The 19,471-nt window shown below is 45.3% G+C and overlaps 1 protein-coding gene across 1 annotated transcript in view; it reads right to left on the bottom strand.

Moving 5' to 3' along the window:
* LOC117878454 (dedicator of cytokinesis protein 2-like) overlaps window positions 1–19,471 on the bottom strand; it is a gene marked incomplete in the record, with an annotated part of 325,642 nt that overhangs the window by 188,551 nt on the left and 117,620 nt on the right. Inside the window, 2 exon segments of the mRNA XM_034772650.1 lie at window positions 14,711–14,845; window positions 15,212–15,312. Of these exon segments, the coding sequence (XP_034628541.1) occupies window positions 14,711–14,845; window positions 15,212–15,312 (236 nt within the window).

Here is a 19,471-nt window from a genome sequence, read left to right as displayed (position 1 = left end):
TTTGCCCCTTTCTGTACTGTAGACCCCCTTTCTAATGTCTCTTTTTTGAGATGGGGCAACCAGAACTGCACATAGTGTTCAAGGTGTGGGCGTACCATGGATTTATATATTGGCATTATAATATTTTCTGTCTTATCATCTACCCCTTTTCTAATGGTTCCTATCATTGTTAGCTTTTTTTTTTTTTTTTTTTTTTTACTGCTGCTGCGCATTGAACAGATGTTTTCAGAGGACTATCCACAATGACTCCAAGATTGCTTTCTGGAGTATAACAGCTAACTTAGACCCCATCATTTTGTATGTATAGTGGGGATTATGTTTTCCAATGTGCATTACATTGCACTTAACACTGAATTTCATCTGCCATTTTGTTGCCCTGTCACCCAGTTTTGTGAGATCCCTTGGTAACTATTTGCAGTGTGTTTTAGACTTAAGTATCTTGAGTAATTTTGTATCCTCTCCAAACTTTGCCACCTCACTGTTCACCCCTTTTTCCAGATCATTTATGAATATGTTGAACAGCACTGGTCCCAGTACCGATCTCTTGGGGACCCCGCTATTTACCTCTCCACACCATGAAAACTGACCATTTATTCCTGCCCTTTGTTTCTTTTCTTTTAACCACTTACTGATCCAGGAGAGGACCTTCCCCCTTGTCCTATGGCAGCTCACTCTGCCTTTGGTGAGGGACCTTGTCAAAGTCTCTCTGAAGGTCCAAGTATGCTATACATGCTGGATCCCCGTTGCCCACATGTTGATTGACCTCCTCAAAGAATTCTAGTAGATTGGTGAGGCGTGAGTTCCCTTTATAAAAGCCGTGTTGACTCTTCCCCAACATATCATGTAGGTCTAGGTGTCTGACAATTCTGTTCTTTACTACTGTTTCAACCAATTTGCCTGGTACTGAAGTTAGGCTCACTGGCCTGTAATTGCCAGGATCACCTCTGAAGCTCTTTTTTTAAAATTGGCATCACATTAGCTATCCTCCAGTCATCTGATACAGAGGCCGATTTAAGCAGTACACGGTAATTTAACTTAATACACAGTGAGAATTAGAATGAATTACAATCCTTCTTGAGCAGCTTCTAAATTAGAACAAAGTTTAAAATAACACAAGGTAGTAACAGGGAGAGGGAGCTAAGAGAAGGGACAGGAGACGAACAATATGAGCTGTAGCCAAGCCAATGAGCAATTCTCTCACAGTCTCCTAGAAATTTCCTTTGGCTCTTCTGCCCCTTTTATTCTTTTTTCTCATGAGCATTCATACTGTTGGACTTCACTGGCACAAGAATTCATGGAAAGTTGCATATGTGAGTATTTGTGGAAAAACCATTTTACATTTGCACAGGCCAGAAGTGCTTCCACACTCATCCAATGAGGCAGACGGCTCAATATTATGGGACTTGTCTGAGCACTCACAGCTATCCAACATACCCCAAATAGTGAATACTTGCACAGGATGGTTTGTGAGCAATACGCAGAATAGGAAAACTGTCCCAGTTTACTTGAAAGTGTCCTTTCTCAAGTAATACGATCTGCAGACCTGTTGCGATGGATATTTCAGCTGGCTTGCATCTTGGGAGCAGAACCAGACCGGTCGGTCCTTGGAAGTTGGAGAATGCCCCACCCCCTGAAATTCCTACCAGCTGAGACAATTTCCATTGCCAGGATAATTCAATTGTACTTTTCTAAATCAGAGATTGTTTTAACTATACTTTGAGTAGAGGCAACAGTTTCTCCTACTGCAGAGCATGGGGATAATTTACACAAATTAAATTGTAACCATTGATCTGAATGAGCTCTCTGCTGCCATCTTTCGATAAACTAGGGGAAAGACCTCATAAGTAAACCTTATTTGCATAGGTTTCAGAGTAGGTTACAAGACAAACTTTGCCTCTCTACAAAGGAAAAAGGACACTAAACTATCTAAACTGCTACATGACACAAGGAGCCACAACAGTAGTTCCCTTAACCCAACCAGCAATATTGTTAATCTTTCCAGCTATACTCTTAGCCCAGCAGAAGAGTCTGTCCTATCTCGGGGCCTCTCCTTTTGTCCCTCCAGACCCACGAACATGATACAGTTCTGCGGTGACCTAGAATCCTACTTTCGACGTCTCCGACTCAAAGAATATTTCCAACATACCTCTGAACAGCATACTAACCCACAGAATCCCCCCTACCAGCACTACAAAAAAAAGGATTCTGCGTGGACTCCTCCAGACGGTCGAAACAACAGACTGGATTTCTACATAGATTGCACGTTGACGGAAGCAAAGGCTGAAATTGTGGAAAAGCAACATCACTTGCCTCATAACTTCAGCCATGCTGAACACAACGCCATCCACAGCCTCAGAAACAACCCTGACATCATAATCAAAAAGGCTGACAAAGGAGGTGCTGTCGTCATCATGAATAAATTGGAATATGACCAAGAGGCTGCTAGACAGCTCTTTAACACCACATTCTACAGGCCATTATCCTCTGATCCCACTGAGGATTACCTAAAGAAACTACACCATCTGCTAAAAAACTCCCTGACAAAGCACAGGAACAAATCTGTATAGACACATGCCTAGAACCCTGACCTGGGGTATTCTATTTGCTATCCAAGATCCATAAATCTGGAAATCCTGGACGCCCCATCATCTCAGGCATTGGCACCCTAACATCAGGCTTGTCTGGTTATGTGGACTCTCTCCTCAGACCCTAAGCTACCAGCACTCCCAGCTATCTTCGAGACACCACTGACTTCCTGAGGAAACTACAATCCATCGGTGATCTTCCAGAAAACACCATCCTGGCCACTATGGACGTAGAAGCCCTCTACACCAATATTCCACACAAAGATGGACTATAAGCTATCAGGAATAGTATCCCCGATACTGTCACAGCTAACCTGGTGGCTGAACTTTGTGACTTTGTCCTCACCCACAACTATTTCACATTTGGGGACAATATATACCTTCAAGTCAGCGGCACTGCTATGGGTACACGCATGGCCCCACAGTATGCCAACATTTTTATGGCTGACTTAGAACAACGCTTCCTTAGCTCTCGTCCCCTAACGCCCCTACTCTACTTGCGCTACATTGATGACATCTTCATCATCTGGACCCATGGAAAAGAAGCCCTTGAGGAATTCCACCATGATTTCAATAATTTCCATTCCACCATCAATCTCAGCCTAGATCAATCCACACAAGCGGTCCATTTCCTGGACACTACTGTGCTAATAAGCGATGGTCACATAAATACCACCCTATACCGGAAACCTACTGACCGCTACACTTACCTACACGCTTCCAGCTTCCATCCAGGACACACCACACGATCCATTGTCTACAGCCAAGCTCTAAGATACAACCACATTTGCTCCAATCCCTTAGATAGAGACAAGCACCTACAAGATCTCTATCAAGCATTCTTAAAACTACAATACCCACCTGCTGAAGTGAAAAAACAGATTGACAGAGCCAGACGAGTACCCAGAAGTCACCTCCTACAAGACAGGCCCAACAAAGAAAATAACAGAACACCACTAGCTGTCACCTTCAGCCCCCAACTGAAACCTCTCCAGCGCATCATCAGAGATCTACAACCTATCCTGAAAGATGATCCTTTACTCTCACAGATCTTGGGAGCCAGACCTGTCCTCACTTACAGACAACCCCCCAACCTAAAGCAAATACTCACCAGCAACCACACATCACTGAACAAAAACATTGACCCAGGAACCTATCCTTGTAACAAAGCCCGATGCCAACTCTGTCCACATATCTATTCAAGTGACATCATCATAGGACCTAATCACATCAGCCATACCATCAGGGGCTCGTTCACCTGCACATCTACCAATGTGATATATGCCATCATGTGCCAGCAATGTCCCTCTGCCATGTACATTGGCCAAACCGGACAGTCTCTACGCAAAAGAATTAATGGACACAAATCTTGACATCAGGAATCATAATACTCAAAAACCAGTGGGAGAACACTTTAACCTGTCTAGCCATTCAACGACAGACCTGCGGGTGGCTATCTTACAACAGACAAACTTCAAAAACAGACTCCAACGAGAGACTGCTGAGCTGGAATTGATATGCAAACTAGATACAATCAACTCAGGATTGAATAAGGACTGGGAATGGCTGAGCCATTACAAACATTGAATCTATCTCCCCTTGTAAGTATTCTCACACTTCTTATCAAACTGTCTGTACTGGGCTAGCTTGATTATCACTTCCAAAAAAATTTTTCTCTTACTTAATTGGCCTCTCAGAGTTGGTAAGACAACTCCCACCTGTTCATGCTCTCTCTGTGTGTGTATATATATCTCCTCAATATATGTTCCACTCTATATGCATCCGAAGAAGTGGACAGTAGCCCATGAAAGCTTATGCCACAAGTACTCCTGTTCTTATTTGCATAGACACACCTGATCAATTAAGGTGATCAATTTTGGCTGTTTTGGGTTAAAATTCACTGAAGTCTTGCAGGCAGGGATAATGAAATGTTGTCATCCATATGGTATGACTGAAGAGTAACCGAACTATACTTAATACGCCCAAATCGAGGGGCCACCCTTCAATCTCAAACTGCTAAGCATGTGGTAGTGAGCTGCAGCCCAAATGAAAGTCAAAGGGGGTGGAGACTGGTGGTGAGGACTCTGTTTAAGGGTCTAGATACCATCTGATCCTCCCCTTCCAATGTTCAAAGACAGAGCTGATTAGACTCAACTGAAAGCCTTTGTCTCTTCTAAGCGATGACTAGATCTAAAATCACCGAGAAGCTGGTTGAGGGGGCTGAGCCTTAGATGCTGTGTGGAGACAGTACTGTGGTGAAAGACAATGCAGAGGACACAGCAGTAAGGTTCCCTATTACCTAGTGAAATCACACAGCTGCACAATCTCTGCCTGAATCCCCAGAGTTGAAGCCGCTCTATACATCAACTCTTGGAAAGTCTTGTAGTCCTCTGGGACGGGCGATGTTGTTTCAGGAGCTGGTCTCAACAGTCCTGACAATGTCAGTAAATAGCACCACCTCAGACAGCACTGGAGAGTGGCAGTCTTTGCCCTGCACCCCAGTCTCCCTGCCAGATGACCGATGGTGTGTGCTCTTTATCCTCACAAAGACACCACGAAGTGTCTTTGTGAGGATAAAGAGCCCTTTTTGGGTCTTGATTCACTTCTCAGATGGCCGCCTTAGGCACTTTTGAGGAAGGCCCCAGGAAAGAATGAAGACTTCTCGTCTCATCCTGAACTTTGTGAGAGCTCTTAGGTGAGGCAGAAGCAGCTGAAGGAGAACTCTTAGTTGAACAGTGCTCAGCTCTCTTGGGGCAGAGTCATCAGGATCAGACGAGGGACGCATGATTTTCTAAAAGGTGCTACCTCAGACAAATTTGTCTGGACTCCACATCCTAGTCAAGAAGGGTCTGCAAATGCTGCATTTGTCCTTTGAATGTCCTCCTCCCAAACAAGAGAGGCAGGAAGAATATTTGTCATTATAAGGGATTACTACTGTGCAGCAGGATCATTGTTTAAGCCCTGGAGACTTCTGCATAAGAACATAAGAACGGCCGTACTGGGTCAGAATCAAAGGTCCATCCAGCCAGTATACCGACAGTGGCCAATGCCAGGTGCCCCAGAGGGAGTGAACCTAACGGGTAATGATCAAGTGATCTCTCTCCTGCCATCCATCTCCATCTTCTGACAAACAGAGGCCAGGGACACCATTCCTTACCCATCCTGGCTAATAGCCATTAATGGACTTAACCACCATGAATTTATCCAGTTCTCTTTTAAACCCTGTTATAATCCTAGCCTTCACAACCTCCTCAGGCAAAGAGTTCCACAGGTTGACTGTGCGCTGTGTGAAGAAGAACTTCCTTTTATTTGTTTTAAACTTGCTGCCCATTAATTTCATTTAGTGGCCCCTAGTTATATTATGGGAACAAATAAAATAACTTTTCCTTATTCACTTTCTCCACACCACTCATGATTTTACATACCTTTATCATATCTCTCCTTAGTCTCCTCTTTTCCAAGCTGAAAAGTCTTAGCCTCTTTAATCTCTCCTCATATGGGACCCGTTCCAAACCCCTAATCATTTTAGATGCCCTTTTCTGAACTTTTTCTAATGTCAGTATATCTTTTTTGAGATGAGGAAACCACATCTGCATTCAGCATTCAAGATGTGGGCGTACCATGGATTTATATAGCAGCAACATGATATTTTCTGTCCTATTATCTATCCCTTTCTTAATTATTCCCAGCATTCTGTTTGCTTTTTTGACTGCCGCTGCACACTGTGTGGACGTCTTCAGAGAACTATCCACAATAACTCCAAGATCCCTTTCCTGATTAGTTGTAGCTAAATTAGCCCCCATCATGTTGTATGTATAGTTGGGGTTATTTTTCCCAATGTGCATTACTTTACATTTATCCACATTAAATTTCATTTGCCATTTTGTTGCCCAATCACTTAGTTTTGTGAGAACTTTTTGAAGTTCTTCACAGTCTGCTTTGGTCTTAACTATCTTGAGCAGTTTAGTATCATCTACAAACTTTGCCACCTCACTGTTTACCCCTTTCTCCAGATCATTTATGAATAAGTTGAATAAGATAGATCCTAGGACTGACCCTTGGGGGACATCACTAGTTACCCCTCTCCATTCTGAGAATTTACCATTTATTCCTACCCTTTGTTCCCTGTCTTTTAACCAGTTCTCAATCCATGAAAGGCTCTTCCCTCTTATCCCATGACAACTTAATTTACGTAAGAACCTTTGGTGAAGGACCTTGTCAAAGGCTTTCTGGAAATCTAAGCACACTATATCCACTGGATCCCCCTTGAACATGTTTGTTGACCCCTTCAAAGAATTCTAGTAGATTAGTAAGACACGATTTCCCTTTACAGAAATCATGTTGATTTTCCTCAACAATTTATGTTCTTCTATGTGTCTGAAGATTTTATTCTTTACTATTGTTTCAGCTAATTTGCCCGGTACTGACGTTAGACTGACTGGTCTGTAATTGCCAGGATCACCTCTAGAGCCCTTTTTAAATATTGGTGTTACATTAGTTATCTTCCAGGCATTGAATACAGAAGCTGATTTAAAGGACAGGTTACAAACCATAGTTGTTAGTTCCGCAATTTTACATTTGAGTTCTTTCAGAACTCTTGGGTGAATGCCATCTGGTCCCAGTGACTTGTTACTGTTAAGTTTATCAATTAATTCCAAAACCACCTCTAGTGACACCTCAATCTGTGATAATTCCTCAGATTTGTCACCTACAAAAGCTGGCTCAGGTTTGGGAATCTCCCTAACATCCTCAGCCGTGAAGACTGAAGCAAACAATTCATTTAGTTTCTCCGCAATGACTTTATCGTCTTTAAGTGCTCCTTTTGTATCTCGATCCCCACTGGTTGAGGACTCCAAGAGAATAAAAGAAAATAAAGGGTCCCATTGAAAGGGAACTGAAATCTAACAACTTTATTTAATCTTAACTGTCTAATTACTATTTAGAAGAAGAGATTCTGAAGAAATGCTAGCTAAAAAATGTCACTCGAAGAGCAATATGGAGCTCCACCTTGAGCCACGGTGGTGAGAAGGATCTGAGAGGGAGTCAGGGTAGCCATGTCTTTATGCCATCGGCTGCAAGTGCAAGGATGTACAGGGCACGTGCGCTGCCCTAATGGCACTGCTAGCAAAAGTCTCGGACTCAAATGCACTGGGAGCACATATACCTAATGTGGAATGTATATGTGCACAATCCCCTGAGGAACTACCAGTTCCAACATGGCTTGGCATTTCTGTTTCACCACTCCAGGCATCTTCCTGGGAAGGGAGTGAGGTGTTTGCCAGACTCATTGCCCTGGCTCCATCTCAATACAGTGGTAGACTGATGCCAGGTCAGGTGAAAACACTGTATAGAAATAGGCAATGAGTTGTTGCACTTGGGCTTATTGGTCCGAACAGAGGTTCTTGCCTATTTAAGAGTTACCTGAGACATTGAACTCATTCCGTCTGTTGCATACACAATCGTAGAATCATAGAAATGCAGGAGTGGAAGGGAACTCAGTACGTCATCTAGTCCAATCCCCTGTACTGAGGCAGGACTAAGTATTACCTAGACCATCCCTGAAGGATGGTTGTATAACCAGTTCTTAAAAACCCCCAATGATGGGAGATTCTACAACCTCCCTAGATAATTTGTTCCAATGCTTAACTACCATGACAGTTAGGAATTTTTTCCTAATGACTAACCTAAATCTCTCTTGCTGCAATTTAAGCCCATTACTTTTATCCACTATCCTCAGTAGATAAGGAGAACAATTTATCACTTTCCTCTTTATAACAACCTTTTACATACTTGAACACTGGAATTGTGTCCCCTCTCAGTCTTTTCTTCTCAAGACTAAACAAATCCAGTTTTTTCAGTCTTTTCTTGTAAGTCATGTTTTCTAGACCTTGAATCATTTTTGTTGCTCTCTTCTGGACTTTCTCCAATTTGTCCAAATCTTTCCTGAAGTGTGATGCCTAGAACTGGACATAGTACTCCAGTTGAGGCCTTATCTGTGCTGAGTAGAGTGAAAGAATTGTGTCTTGCTTACAACACTCCTGCTAATACATCTCAGAAGGATGTTTGCTTTTTTTGCAACAGTGTTACATTGTTGACCCATATTTAATTTGTGATCTACTATAACCCCCAGATCCTTTTCTGTAGTACTCCTTCTTAGACAGTCATTTGCCATTTTGTATTTGTGCAATTGATTATCCATTCCTAAATGGAGTACTTTGTATTTGTCCTTATTGAATTTCATCCTTTTAGTCATTAGGTCAATAACTTGCCATCGCTGGTAATTAGCAACAATGGTCAATGATGGGATATTAAAAGTTACTACAGAGAACTTTTCCAGAAGGTCTGGCTAGAGAATCTTGCCCGCATGCTTAGGGTTCAGCTGATCGCCATATTTGGGGTCCGGAAGGAATTTTCCTCCAGGGTAGATTGGCAGAGGCCCTGGAGGTTTTTCGCCTTCCTCCGCAGCATGGGGCAGGGGTCGCTTGCTGGAGGATTCTCAGCGATTTGAAGTCTTTAATTCATGATTTGGGAACTTCAACAGCTGAGTCAAGGGAGAGAATTCTTCCAGGAGTGGGTGGGTCAGCTTTTGTGGCCTGCATCATGCAGGAGGTCAGACTAGATGATCATAATGGTCCCTTCTGACTTTAGCGTCTATGAGTCTATGAGTCTATTTATTTCGGACCATTTCTCCAGTTTGTCACGATCATTTTGAATTCTAATCCTGTCCTTCAAAGCATTTTCAACCCTTGCCAGCTTGGTGGTATCATTCACAAACTTTAAAAGTGTACTCTCTACGCCATTACCTAAATCACTGATGAAGATACTGAATAGAACTGGACCCAGGACAGATCCCTGCAGGACCCTACTCGATATGCCCTTTGAGCTTGATTATTAACCATTAATAATTACTCTCTGAATACTGCTTTCCAACCAATTGTACACTTACCTTATAATAGGTTCGTCTCAGTTATATTTCTCTAATTTGCTTATGAGAAGGTTAGTAAGGCTTTTGATACTATCTCACATAAAGTCAAGATGTAGCCCGTCTACTGCTTCCCACCTGTCAAAGAAGGACACTAGACTGGTGTGACATGATTTGTTCTTGACAAATCTATGTTGACTGTTACTTAGCACCTTATTATCTTCTAGATGCTTACATATTGATTGTTTGAATATTTGTTCCATTATCTTTCTGGGTACTGAAGTTAAGATGATTTAATTATCAATTAGATAAATTATGAAAGATTGTAACTTAATTATAACCTAATTTCTTCAAATTATAGCCTGAACACAAGATTTCAATTAATTATAGCTATATGGAAAGTTTAAAGAGTCTGTGTTATTCTGTTGCTAAGATTATTGAGACACTGGAAAGACTAACAGAGGCGACATTTCTTTAAAAAAATCACCGTTCAATGAATTTTGACTCAATCTAATTAATGGCTTTATTTGTAAATTCTCTGAAAATTGAAAGAGTATACGCTGTATTTTTCATGTATAACAAAGACATTGATTCCCCACTCTAAGAGCAAAATGTAACTCAGCCTTAACTATGGAGTCCTGACTAAAGCCTCTATAATACCATGGTGATCATGAAAGGGACTGTGGGAGCATTTGCCAGATCAAATGGTAATGCTCCAGTTTCAGGGAGATAAAAGAAGTGCTATCTGTATACAAAGCAGGGAATGATGTGGGATGGTAAAATGGGAATGTGAAAATAAACCTCCTTTAGGAACTTGTTCAGATGTTTCAGGCGGAGCCCTCCTTCCTTGTTCCTTAATTCTCAAAGCTAGGGTGGAGAGAGAACTGCCCTCGATGGAGAATGTATGGATTATATAGCTCCACAATGAAGTGGAGGATGAATGGTTTCCTACCTGTCCTGGACTGGTGTTTCTTTGCGGTATTCAAGATCGGGGGAGGGCAAAACAGAGCCTATGGTTCTCGCACAGGTCCATAAAGTACTCCCTCTGGACAATGACCAGTAACCTTATTTTGTCCAAAAGTCTATGTAGCCAGGTGTTCCTGACACCAGTCTGGAGGTCTAACTCTGCATGGGTAGGAGCCATGTAGACTGTTCTGAGATAACTGTTCTGAGTTTGCCTCAGCACCCTGGACTTGCTCTAGTTCCCCCTTGCAAAGTGGTATTCTCTCCTGTTCTACTTCAGGGACCATTTCAACTTTCCATTTGACCTTTATTCTTTTCTATTGTATCTGTCAAACTGAGAACAGATATGCCTGGGCATCTGCTCTCAGTGAGCAAAGCCCCGTACACCAGCATGAAATAAATATACATCCCACTATCTTTTCAGAGAGACGGTACATAAGCTGTAAGATGTTTAAGTTGGGAGGGGTACCACCTGCAGTGCAGCCCACCCTTTTTAGCACTGCCCTTAGGATGTAAGATGACACCTCATAATTCCCCTCAGGGGAGGGGGGTTAAGGTGACCCTGCCCAGACATGGCTGCCTGTGGGGGGCCTGTAGAGTGAGGAGCCCACTCTTTCAGATGAGCATCTCTCTCAGCTGGAAACACTGAATCTCCAACCAGGGAATATAAACACACTAGCGTGCACCAATTCAGATTCAATCTGGTGTCACTACTAAAAGAACCTTTTGGCCTTATAAAATGGAGGCTGGGGGGCTAGAATTAAGTAAATTTTTGGTCCGAGGGGGCCCTTAGCACCTGCTTGTTCTTCCACATCTGGGCTGCTCTCCATCTCGTCACTCCATAGTCAACTGCTGACGAGAGGAGGAGGCAAGGAAGCATTGCAACCTGCAGCACCAGCTGGGCACAACAGCCTGGTTATTAGGGTATGGCAATCTGCTGTGGCAGCTGGGGATGACAGGCAGGTTTCTTCACAGCTTTTTAGGAGTGGCTAGAATTTCCCAGTCCTCTCTTATATCTTCCCAAGGAGCATGAGGGGGGTACGCTTACCTTGGGAACCCCAGACCATCTGAGCACAGTTTCACAGCACTGTGTCTCAAAGAGTCTACCTTCTGCTTGTTCTAATGTACATTATTTTGATCCTCTAACGCTAAGCCTCCTCCCCTGACAAGGAAGATGTGTGTGCGCGCGTGTGTCAGGGGGAGCAGAGGAGTTACAGAAATCTCACAAGTCTCACAAAGCAAGCCATGTGAGGTCTCTAATGAAAGCCAGTGTCACGCTGGCCTATAATACCATTGTGAAATGGATGTAAAGCTACCATGTAAGGAGTTATGTATATACACTGAAAATATGTTTTTAAATCTATAATCAATGTATTAGTCACCAGCAAAGGTAAAAAAACCCAGCTTTCTCTCAAACAAGAGATGTTTATTCCTCTCTCTCGGTCAGAATGTAAATTAAGCATTGTAAGCTAACACAACAGATGTCCATTTACATACAAAGAGATGTGAAAACAACAGGAAAGGAGCACACAGGAAAAAAACAAACCATGGGAGGTTATCCTGCTATGAGTCAAGACAATGAACAATGGAGGTATATTTAAAAGGGAAAGACACCTCTTCATCCTCTACCTAGATGGACAGTGCATTTGCATTCATGAAAACAGGATCTAAAGTTTGACTGAAAATGCTGCAGAGGACTTTGGGTGAGATCAACTTCTTTAGACAGGAGGTTAACCTGTTAGTGAAGTTTACTCTTCAGAAAGCATATTATGATTTTGTTTTATATGTAACCATTTGTTTCCAATATTCTTACTTGCTATCACTTGAATCTTAAATCTTTGATAATAAACTTAAGTGTGTTTTCACTATAAATCTGTCTCAGTGCTGTTATGTTAAGCAAAATGCTGATCCTGAGTTGACTCATACAAGCTGGTGTCTTCTGTTACTTTGGGACCAGTGGACCTGGTAATTCTGTGAGTAGCCAGTATCAGGGGCTGGATATCACAGGGGAAGACTTCAAACCTAGGTTAACCTATTGTTAACCTGCAAGGCAAAGTCAGGCCTGGCCTAGCCCAGAGGAGAGAGCTTGAATAGCTAACTAGCTGATGGTGTTAGGGGGCTGACACCCAGCTGAGCACCAGCAAGTCTTCAAGCTGGAGGAAGGGGGTAACGAGATGACCCACAGCTTTGGCTACCCCGAGAACCATCATACTGCCATGCTGCACTCCACAAGGGTGAGCAGGAGAAGCAGGTGCTGATGAATTTATTTATTTCTCCTTTTGAGTAACTGGCCCATGAGCCTACTTCAGAGGAAAAGTGAAACTGGGCTCAGGGATTGCTCCAAACATATTTCAGGTGATTAGGGTTCTCCCTGGCCTCTTTGAGGGCAAATTTCTTGGGTCCCCTCCTGCTCAGGGACTCTCAAGGAAAGGACTGAGGTTTGAGAATGGTCTCCCCAGAAGCTCTAACCCTCTCTACCGTACAGGGTCTACATGGGACAAATGGGTCTGCATTTCCCTGGGAACTTCTGAGAGGCCTGTTATAGGATGGCAGCAGGGGGAGGGGGCTGGGCCTAAAGGCCCCTTACCACACTCTAGCATTGTCAATGCTGCATCCAGTGTTCTCCATCTATGGCCTGAGGGGAGGGACAGAGGGAAGGAAAGAGGGCAGCTGAGCTGAGCAGGATGGTGGCTGCTAGTGCCCACTTTAGGGATTTTAGCATAAGGTTAATAGGCAGCAGGTTTAAAACAAACAAAATTAAGTATTCCTTCACACAACACAGAGTCAACCTGTGGGACTCTTTGCCTGAGGATGTTGTGAAGGCCAACATTATAACACGGTTCAAAAAAGAACTAGATAAATTCATAGACGATAGCCAATTTTGGACCTATTAGCCAGGGTGGGCAGAGATGGTACCACTAGCCTCTGTTTGCCAGAAGCTGGGAGTGGATGACAGGGGATGGGTCACTTGATGATTCCCTGTTCTGTTCATTCCCTCTGGGGCACCGGGCATTGGCCACTGTCGGAAGACAGAATGCTATGGACCTTTGGTCTGACCTAGTATGGCCGTTCTTATGAGGTAATCCCACCTGGACGGGGCTGTAAAGGGGACTCTGCATTGTCCACACAGAGAAGGCCAAGCTCCATGTCCAGACATTCAATGAAGGGGGAGAAGTCATAGACACAGACCTTTCCTTTTGCCTTTGGCTTTCTTGGCCTACCTCTCTGCCTGAAGAGACACTGACTGCTGCAACAACTTAGAAGGGGAAAGAAAGCTGAGGGGGAAAGCTCCCCAAAGACAAACAGCCTAGAACACAGCTGCAAATTAGACAAAGTATTGAGTGAAACTGTTAGTTTGAAATGTGAAATATTTCCCTCATGAGGAAAGCTGCCCACCTGTCACTGGGGAGTAGAGCAAACCTGGCAGAATTTCTGGGGATAGAACATTTTCCTGATGCTAATGGCAGACAGGTCTGGTTCTTCCCCAAAGCTGTAAGCAGGCTAAAGTACCCCTTGTACCAGATCCATTGATTATTGCACAATGAAGAATTAAACAAATTCCCCGCATTGCATTGGCTACTTTCAAACAACAAATTAATGGGAGGAAATTGAATTAATCAGCTTAATAAGTAACTGAATGTTAGTCTCCACTCTAACAATGATTAAACTGCTATCCAGACGACACCATCCTTTGCAGACTCTGTATAGGGTGATCACTCACACACCACTGAATTTCAACTGCTCCTGGGGTGGAAGATGACAACTGTTTAACCATGACACAGCAACACAACAGTTCAGGGCAGGAGGTCAAAAAACACTGTATCCAACTGCAAACAGAAGGGGACTTCAGGAAAGCAAAATTTAATTACATGAGTTAGAATTTGGCTAGAATACCATGGTTAATACTGTGACATCTACAAAAAGAGCCAGAGAATTTTAGTGAGCATGAAAGAAAATTATCTCTGCTTTACATCCAAAAGGTGGCACCACAAGCAGCGCAGAGCACCCAGCACCATGCTAGGTCACTTGTGTCAGTATTAACTCAGCAGTAGGGAATGCACCCCTCCAGCACACTGCTCCCTACCATTGTTACTCCTGCACCATTTCCTACAACACCTTGAGTTTTTCCTGTAGGTCTCACATCCAAGTACTGAGCTAGCCTGGACCTGTTGTGCTTGTACTGTGACCTGGCTGCTGGAGAAGCACTGGAAAGTGAGTGCAAATAATTAGTGACACTTACTGGGCAAAGAGGTGTCTGGAGCGGACAATGAATTTGAAGATATACTCCAAGGCTTTGAAGGTGCGTAAGAGCGACTCACAGGGCTCCTCTTGGCTGGCTGAGTCCACATACTGCGTCAGCACTGAGATCAGCTTCCTGCACGGCGGAGACAGAGATGAGGGAAGCGGGGCCTGAAGGTTAATATGCCTCTTAAATCGAACCCTCCCTACCACAGGGCCTGGTCCGAGGGGAACTCCAGATCTCCTGGAGAATTCAGGGCCCATGCAGAGTCACACGCAGGTTTCCAAATGCCAGACCCCACGCAGGCAGAACAGTGAAGAGAAAGGGGGGCTTCCTGTACTGCAGGATTCTCCCTCCAGGTTCTCCTGACACCTACAGCTCCATGGCATCCCACTGTACCTCAGGTTTCTGATCTGCTGGCTCCATGGCGGGGAGTGGATGGGAGGAGACAGGAATGAGGGTCCTATGTGTGCAGAGGTAGGCTCACAACCTGATACTTACTTGTAGGCCAGTGTGGCGCTGAAGTGCTGCTGGATATAGGCCTCCAGAACAGCATTGAAGTGGTGGAACTTCCTGTCAGCAATGAGCCCCACAATGAAAACCTGTGGGAGAAAATCCGAGCAGGTGTCAGAGGCAGTTTGGCACCAGGTCAAAGAACTCCTGGAGAGTGGGACTGGGGGTATTGTCTCCTGCTAACAGAGCCAGTCCCTAGGAGGGGGTTTAATATCACCAGAGACAGTCCCTGACCCCTGGGTACAAAGGGAAGGTGTTCATATCAAAGCCTGCCCTAAGCCCTTCCTTTCTGTCCAAAATAGTAAAGATCACAGAGATAGCAGCAAACATTAAATGAGCTGCAGGGAGCCAACATGCCTGTGATGGGACATCTGCCCCACACTGGCAGAGAAGGGGTTAGGGGAGCACTAGGGTGGCTGCGTAGAAAGCAGCCAATAGGAGAGGGGCTGTGAGGAACAGCCAGTCAGGGTCCAGCTAGTCTATATAAAAGGGAGCTGCAGGGCAGAGCAGGGTCAGTTGCTGCTGGGAGCCTGGGGAGTAAGGACTTTGTCCCTGGAGGGCAGAGAACGGTAAGCCCCTTGGACAGAGCAGTGGCTGGCCCCTGGGACGGAGCAGCTGAGTGTCCTTAGGTGAGGGCAAAGAAGGTGCTGTGGCCATGGGGAAGGGGCCCAGGGAAACATAGCAGCAGTGAAAGGAATTTGAGTTGCAGCAGGAGGCTGCTAGCTACAGAGTCCCTGGGCTGGGACCAGGAGTAGTGGGTAGGCCCAGGTCCCCCTCCACTTGCCACTGGGGAAGTGGCTGGACTGTTGGACAGAGATACCTGACCAAGAAGGGGGAACACAGATGACGACCCAGATGGGGGGGCTGAGTTGAGAAGAGGATGCTGCGATCCTGGGAACTGAGAGAGGAGCTATAGGCGGGAGCAGAGACAGAGTGCTGGTGTGCAGACCATGGGCATCAGCCTGGAGCTAATCCCTAGCATCACCAGGAGGGGGTGCCAGTCTGGCAATGAGGGCTGCTCCCCTTGACAGTACCCCTGAACCTAATCACTGCAGGGCATTTTATTTATGAGGAAAGGCTGAAAGAAATGGGTATGATTAATCTAGAGGAGAGAGAGGATTGAAGGGCAACATGATAAGTCTTCAAATATGTGAAAAAATGGTATGAAGAGGACTATGATCGAATGGATACTACATGTTTGTATCAGAGGGGTAGCCGTGTTAGTCTGAATCTGTAAAAAGCAACAGAGGGTCCTGTGGCACCTTTAAGACTAACAGAAGTATTGGGAGCATAAGCTTTCGTGGGTAAGAACCTCACTTCTTCAGATGCAACTAATGGAAATCTCCAGAGGCAGGTATAAATCAGTATGGAGATAACGAGGTTAGTTCAATCAGGGAGGGTGAGGTGCTCTGCTAGCAGTTGAGGTGTGAACAGTGTCAACCTGTGGAACTCGTTGCCAGGGGATGTTGTGTACCTGGGTTTAAGAAAGAGCTAGGTAAGTTCATGTACAAAAGATCCATCAATGGCTATTAGCCAAGATGGTCAGTGATGCAATCCCATGGTCTGGGTGTCCCTAAACCTCTCATTGACAGAAGCTGGGACTGCATGACAAGAGATGGATCACTCAATAATTGCCCTGTTCTATTCACTCCCTATGAAGCAGGTGGCACCTGCCACTGTCAGAAACCAGGATATTGGGCCAGATGGTCTATTGGTTTGCACCCAGTATGGCCGTTCTCATGACGTCCATCTGCGCCAGATTCAACAGCCGCCACATGGATGGTTCTGGTGTTGATGTTACTGAGACAAGAGTTTATGGCACCATATCAGGGAGACAGGGCCGGCTCCAGCTTTTCTGCCGCTCCAAGCGGCGCAAAAAAACAAACAAAAAAACCCACACACACCACGAGCGGCGGCACTTCGGCAGCAGCTCATTTGGGCCACTTCTTTGGTGGCAGTTTGGCGGCGGGTCCCTCATTCCCTCTATTCCTCTTCGGTGGCAACTTGGTGGCAGCTCAAAGAGGAAGAGAGGGAATGAGGGACCCGCCGCCGAAGACCCGGACGTGCCGCCCCGATACCAGACGGCGTGCAGCCCCTTTGAGGAGGAAGATGAGACTCTTTTGGATGTAGAGAAGAAACAGATACTCCCCTTCTCATAAGTGTTGTTCTTCGAGATGTGTTGCTCATATCCATTCCAATTAGGTGTGTGCACGACACATGCACAGTTCGCCAGAAGGCTTTTCCCTTAGCAGCATCTGTCGGGTCGGCTCTGGAGCCCCCTGGAGTTGCGCCTTCATGGCACCGCATATAGGGCCTTGTCGACCCACCGCCTCTCCAGTTCCTTCTTGCCGGATACTCTGACAGAGGGGAAGGAAGGTGGGTTTGGAATGGATATGAGCAACACATCTCGAAGAACAACAAACAAGAGAAAGAGAGTAACCATTTCTTCTTTGAGTGCTTGCTCATATCGATTCGAATTAGGTGACTCTCAAGCCTTACCAAGGAGGTAGGGTCGGAGTTCATAGAATCGCTGACTGAAGCACAGCCCTGCCGAACACTGTGTTGTTCCTGATGTGCTGGGTGATGGCATAACGGGAAGTGAAGGTGTAGACCGAGGACCATGTAGCCGCTCTATATATCTCCTGGATCGGTGCCTGGGCCAGGAAGGCTGCTGAAGATGCCTGAGCTCTGGTGGAGTGCGCAGTCAGAGTGGGGGCAGGGACCTTTGCAAGATCGTAACAAACCCAGATACAGGATGTGATCCACAATGATATCCTTTGTGTGGACACTGGGAGGCCTTTCATCCTGTCTGCCACCGCAACAAACAGCTGGTTTGGCTTGCGGAATGGCTTAGTTCAATATAAAATGCTAGTGCACGTGGCACATCCAGGGAGCGGAGCCTCTGCTCACAGCTATTGGCATGGGGTTTCGGGAAAAAGACCGGAAGGAATAGGTCTTGGTCGGTGTAGAAATTCGAGACCACCTTTGGGAGGAACGCCTGGTGAGGTCGCAGTTGCACCTTATCTTTGTAAAGCATGGTCTATGAAGGGTCAGATGTGAGAGCCTTGAGCTCCGACACCCTTCTGGCTGATGTTATGGCAACCAAAAAGGCCACCTTATAGGAGAGGTAGAGAGGTAAACATGTCATGGGGCTCGAACAAGGCCCCATCAGCCTCAAGAGTACCAAGTTAAGGTCTCAAGCGCCGAATATGAGGATATTATCTGTCCAACCCCTTGAGGAACCGCTGCACCATTTGGTTAGTGAAGATGGAGCGGCCATGCTCTCCTAGGTGAAAAGCTGAGATGGCAGCCAGGCGAATCTTTATCGAGGAGTGAGACAAACACTGCTGTTTCAACTTTAGGAGGTAGACCAAGATTAGGGGACAATTGTGTCGGAGGGATATGGCTCTGCGAGCACAAAATCGCAAATTTTTTCCACTTGGCTAGGTAAGTAGCTCAGAAGAACCTCTCTAACTGGGTCTGAGCAAGTGAGCTCTAGCGGGTTCAACCATGCAGCTTCCAGGACGAGAGGTGGAGAGACTCGAGATTGGAGTACTGAAGCTTTCCGTGATGTTGAGTGATGAGGTCCAGAACTAGCGGTAGAGTGATTGGAATGTTCACTGATAACTCCAGTAGCATTGGGAAGGGTAACCACTATGTGTCTACTTGGTGATACACAGATGCCAGCCAAGCTTGGAGAGGTCTGAGCCTTGCATGTGGCACTACATACATGCAACATGCCATGTGACCTAGGAGTTTTAAGCAACTCCTTGCCATGGTAAGGTCCGGAGGTCCTGTATAATGTCGTCAATGGCCTGGAAGTGGGATTGAGGTAGGAACGCTCTGGCCTGTCTCAAGTCTAGCACCGCCCCTCTGAACTCTATTCTCTGAGTAGGGGTGAGCGTTGACTTTTGAGTGTTTAGGAGGAGGCCCAATGTGCTGAAGGTGGATCTTATGAGAGTGACCTGTTGATCCACTTGTGTTCTGGACCAGCTCTTGACTAGCCAGCCGTCGAGGTATGGAAATACCTGAACCTGCCTGTTCCTCGGAAAAGCGGCCACAACTGACATACATTTGGAGAACACCTGAGGTGCCAATGATAGGCCAAACAGTAATACTGTGAATTGGTAGTGGGAACTCCCAACTGCGAACCTTAAGAAGCGCCTGTGGGGCAGGATTATTGCAATGTGGAAGTATGCGTCCTTCAAGTCAAGGGCGGCATACCAATCTTCTGGATCCAGGGACGGG

Source organism: Trachemys scripta, chromosome 5 (genome assembly GCF_013100865.1).
Source record: "Trachemys scripta elegans isolate TJP31775 chromosome 5, CAS_Tse_1.0, whole genome shotgun sequence".
NCBI classification, from domain to species: domain Eukaryota; kingdom Metazoa; phylum Chordata; order Testudines; family Emydidae; genus Trachemys; species Trachemys scripta.
This window is presented reverse-complemented; position numbering and strand designations above follow the sequence as displayed.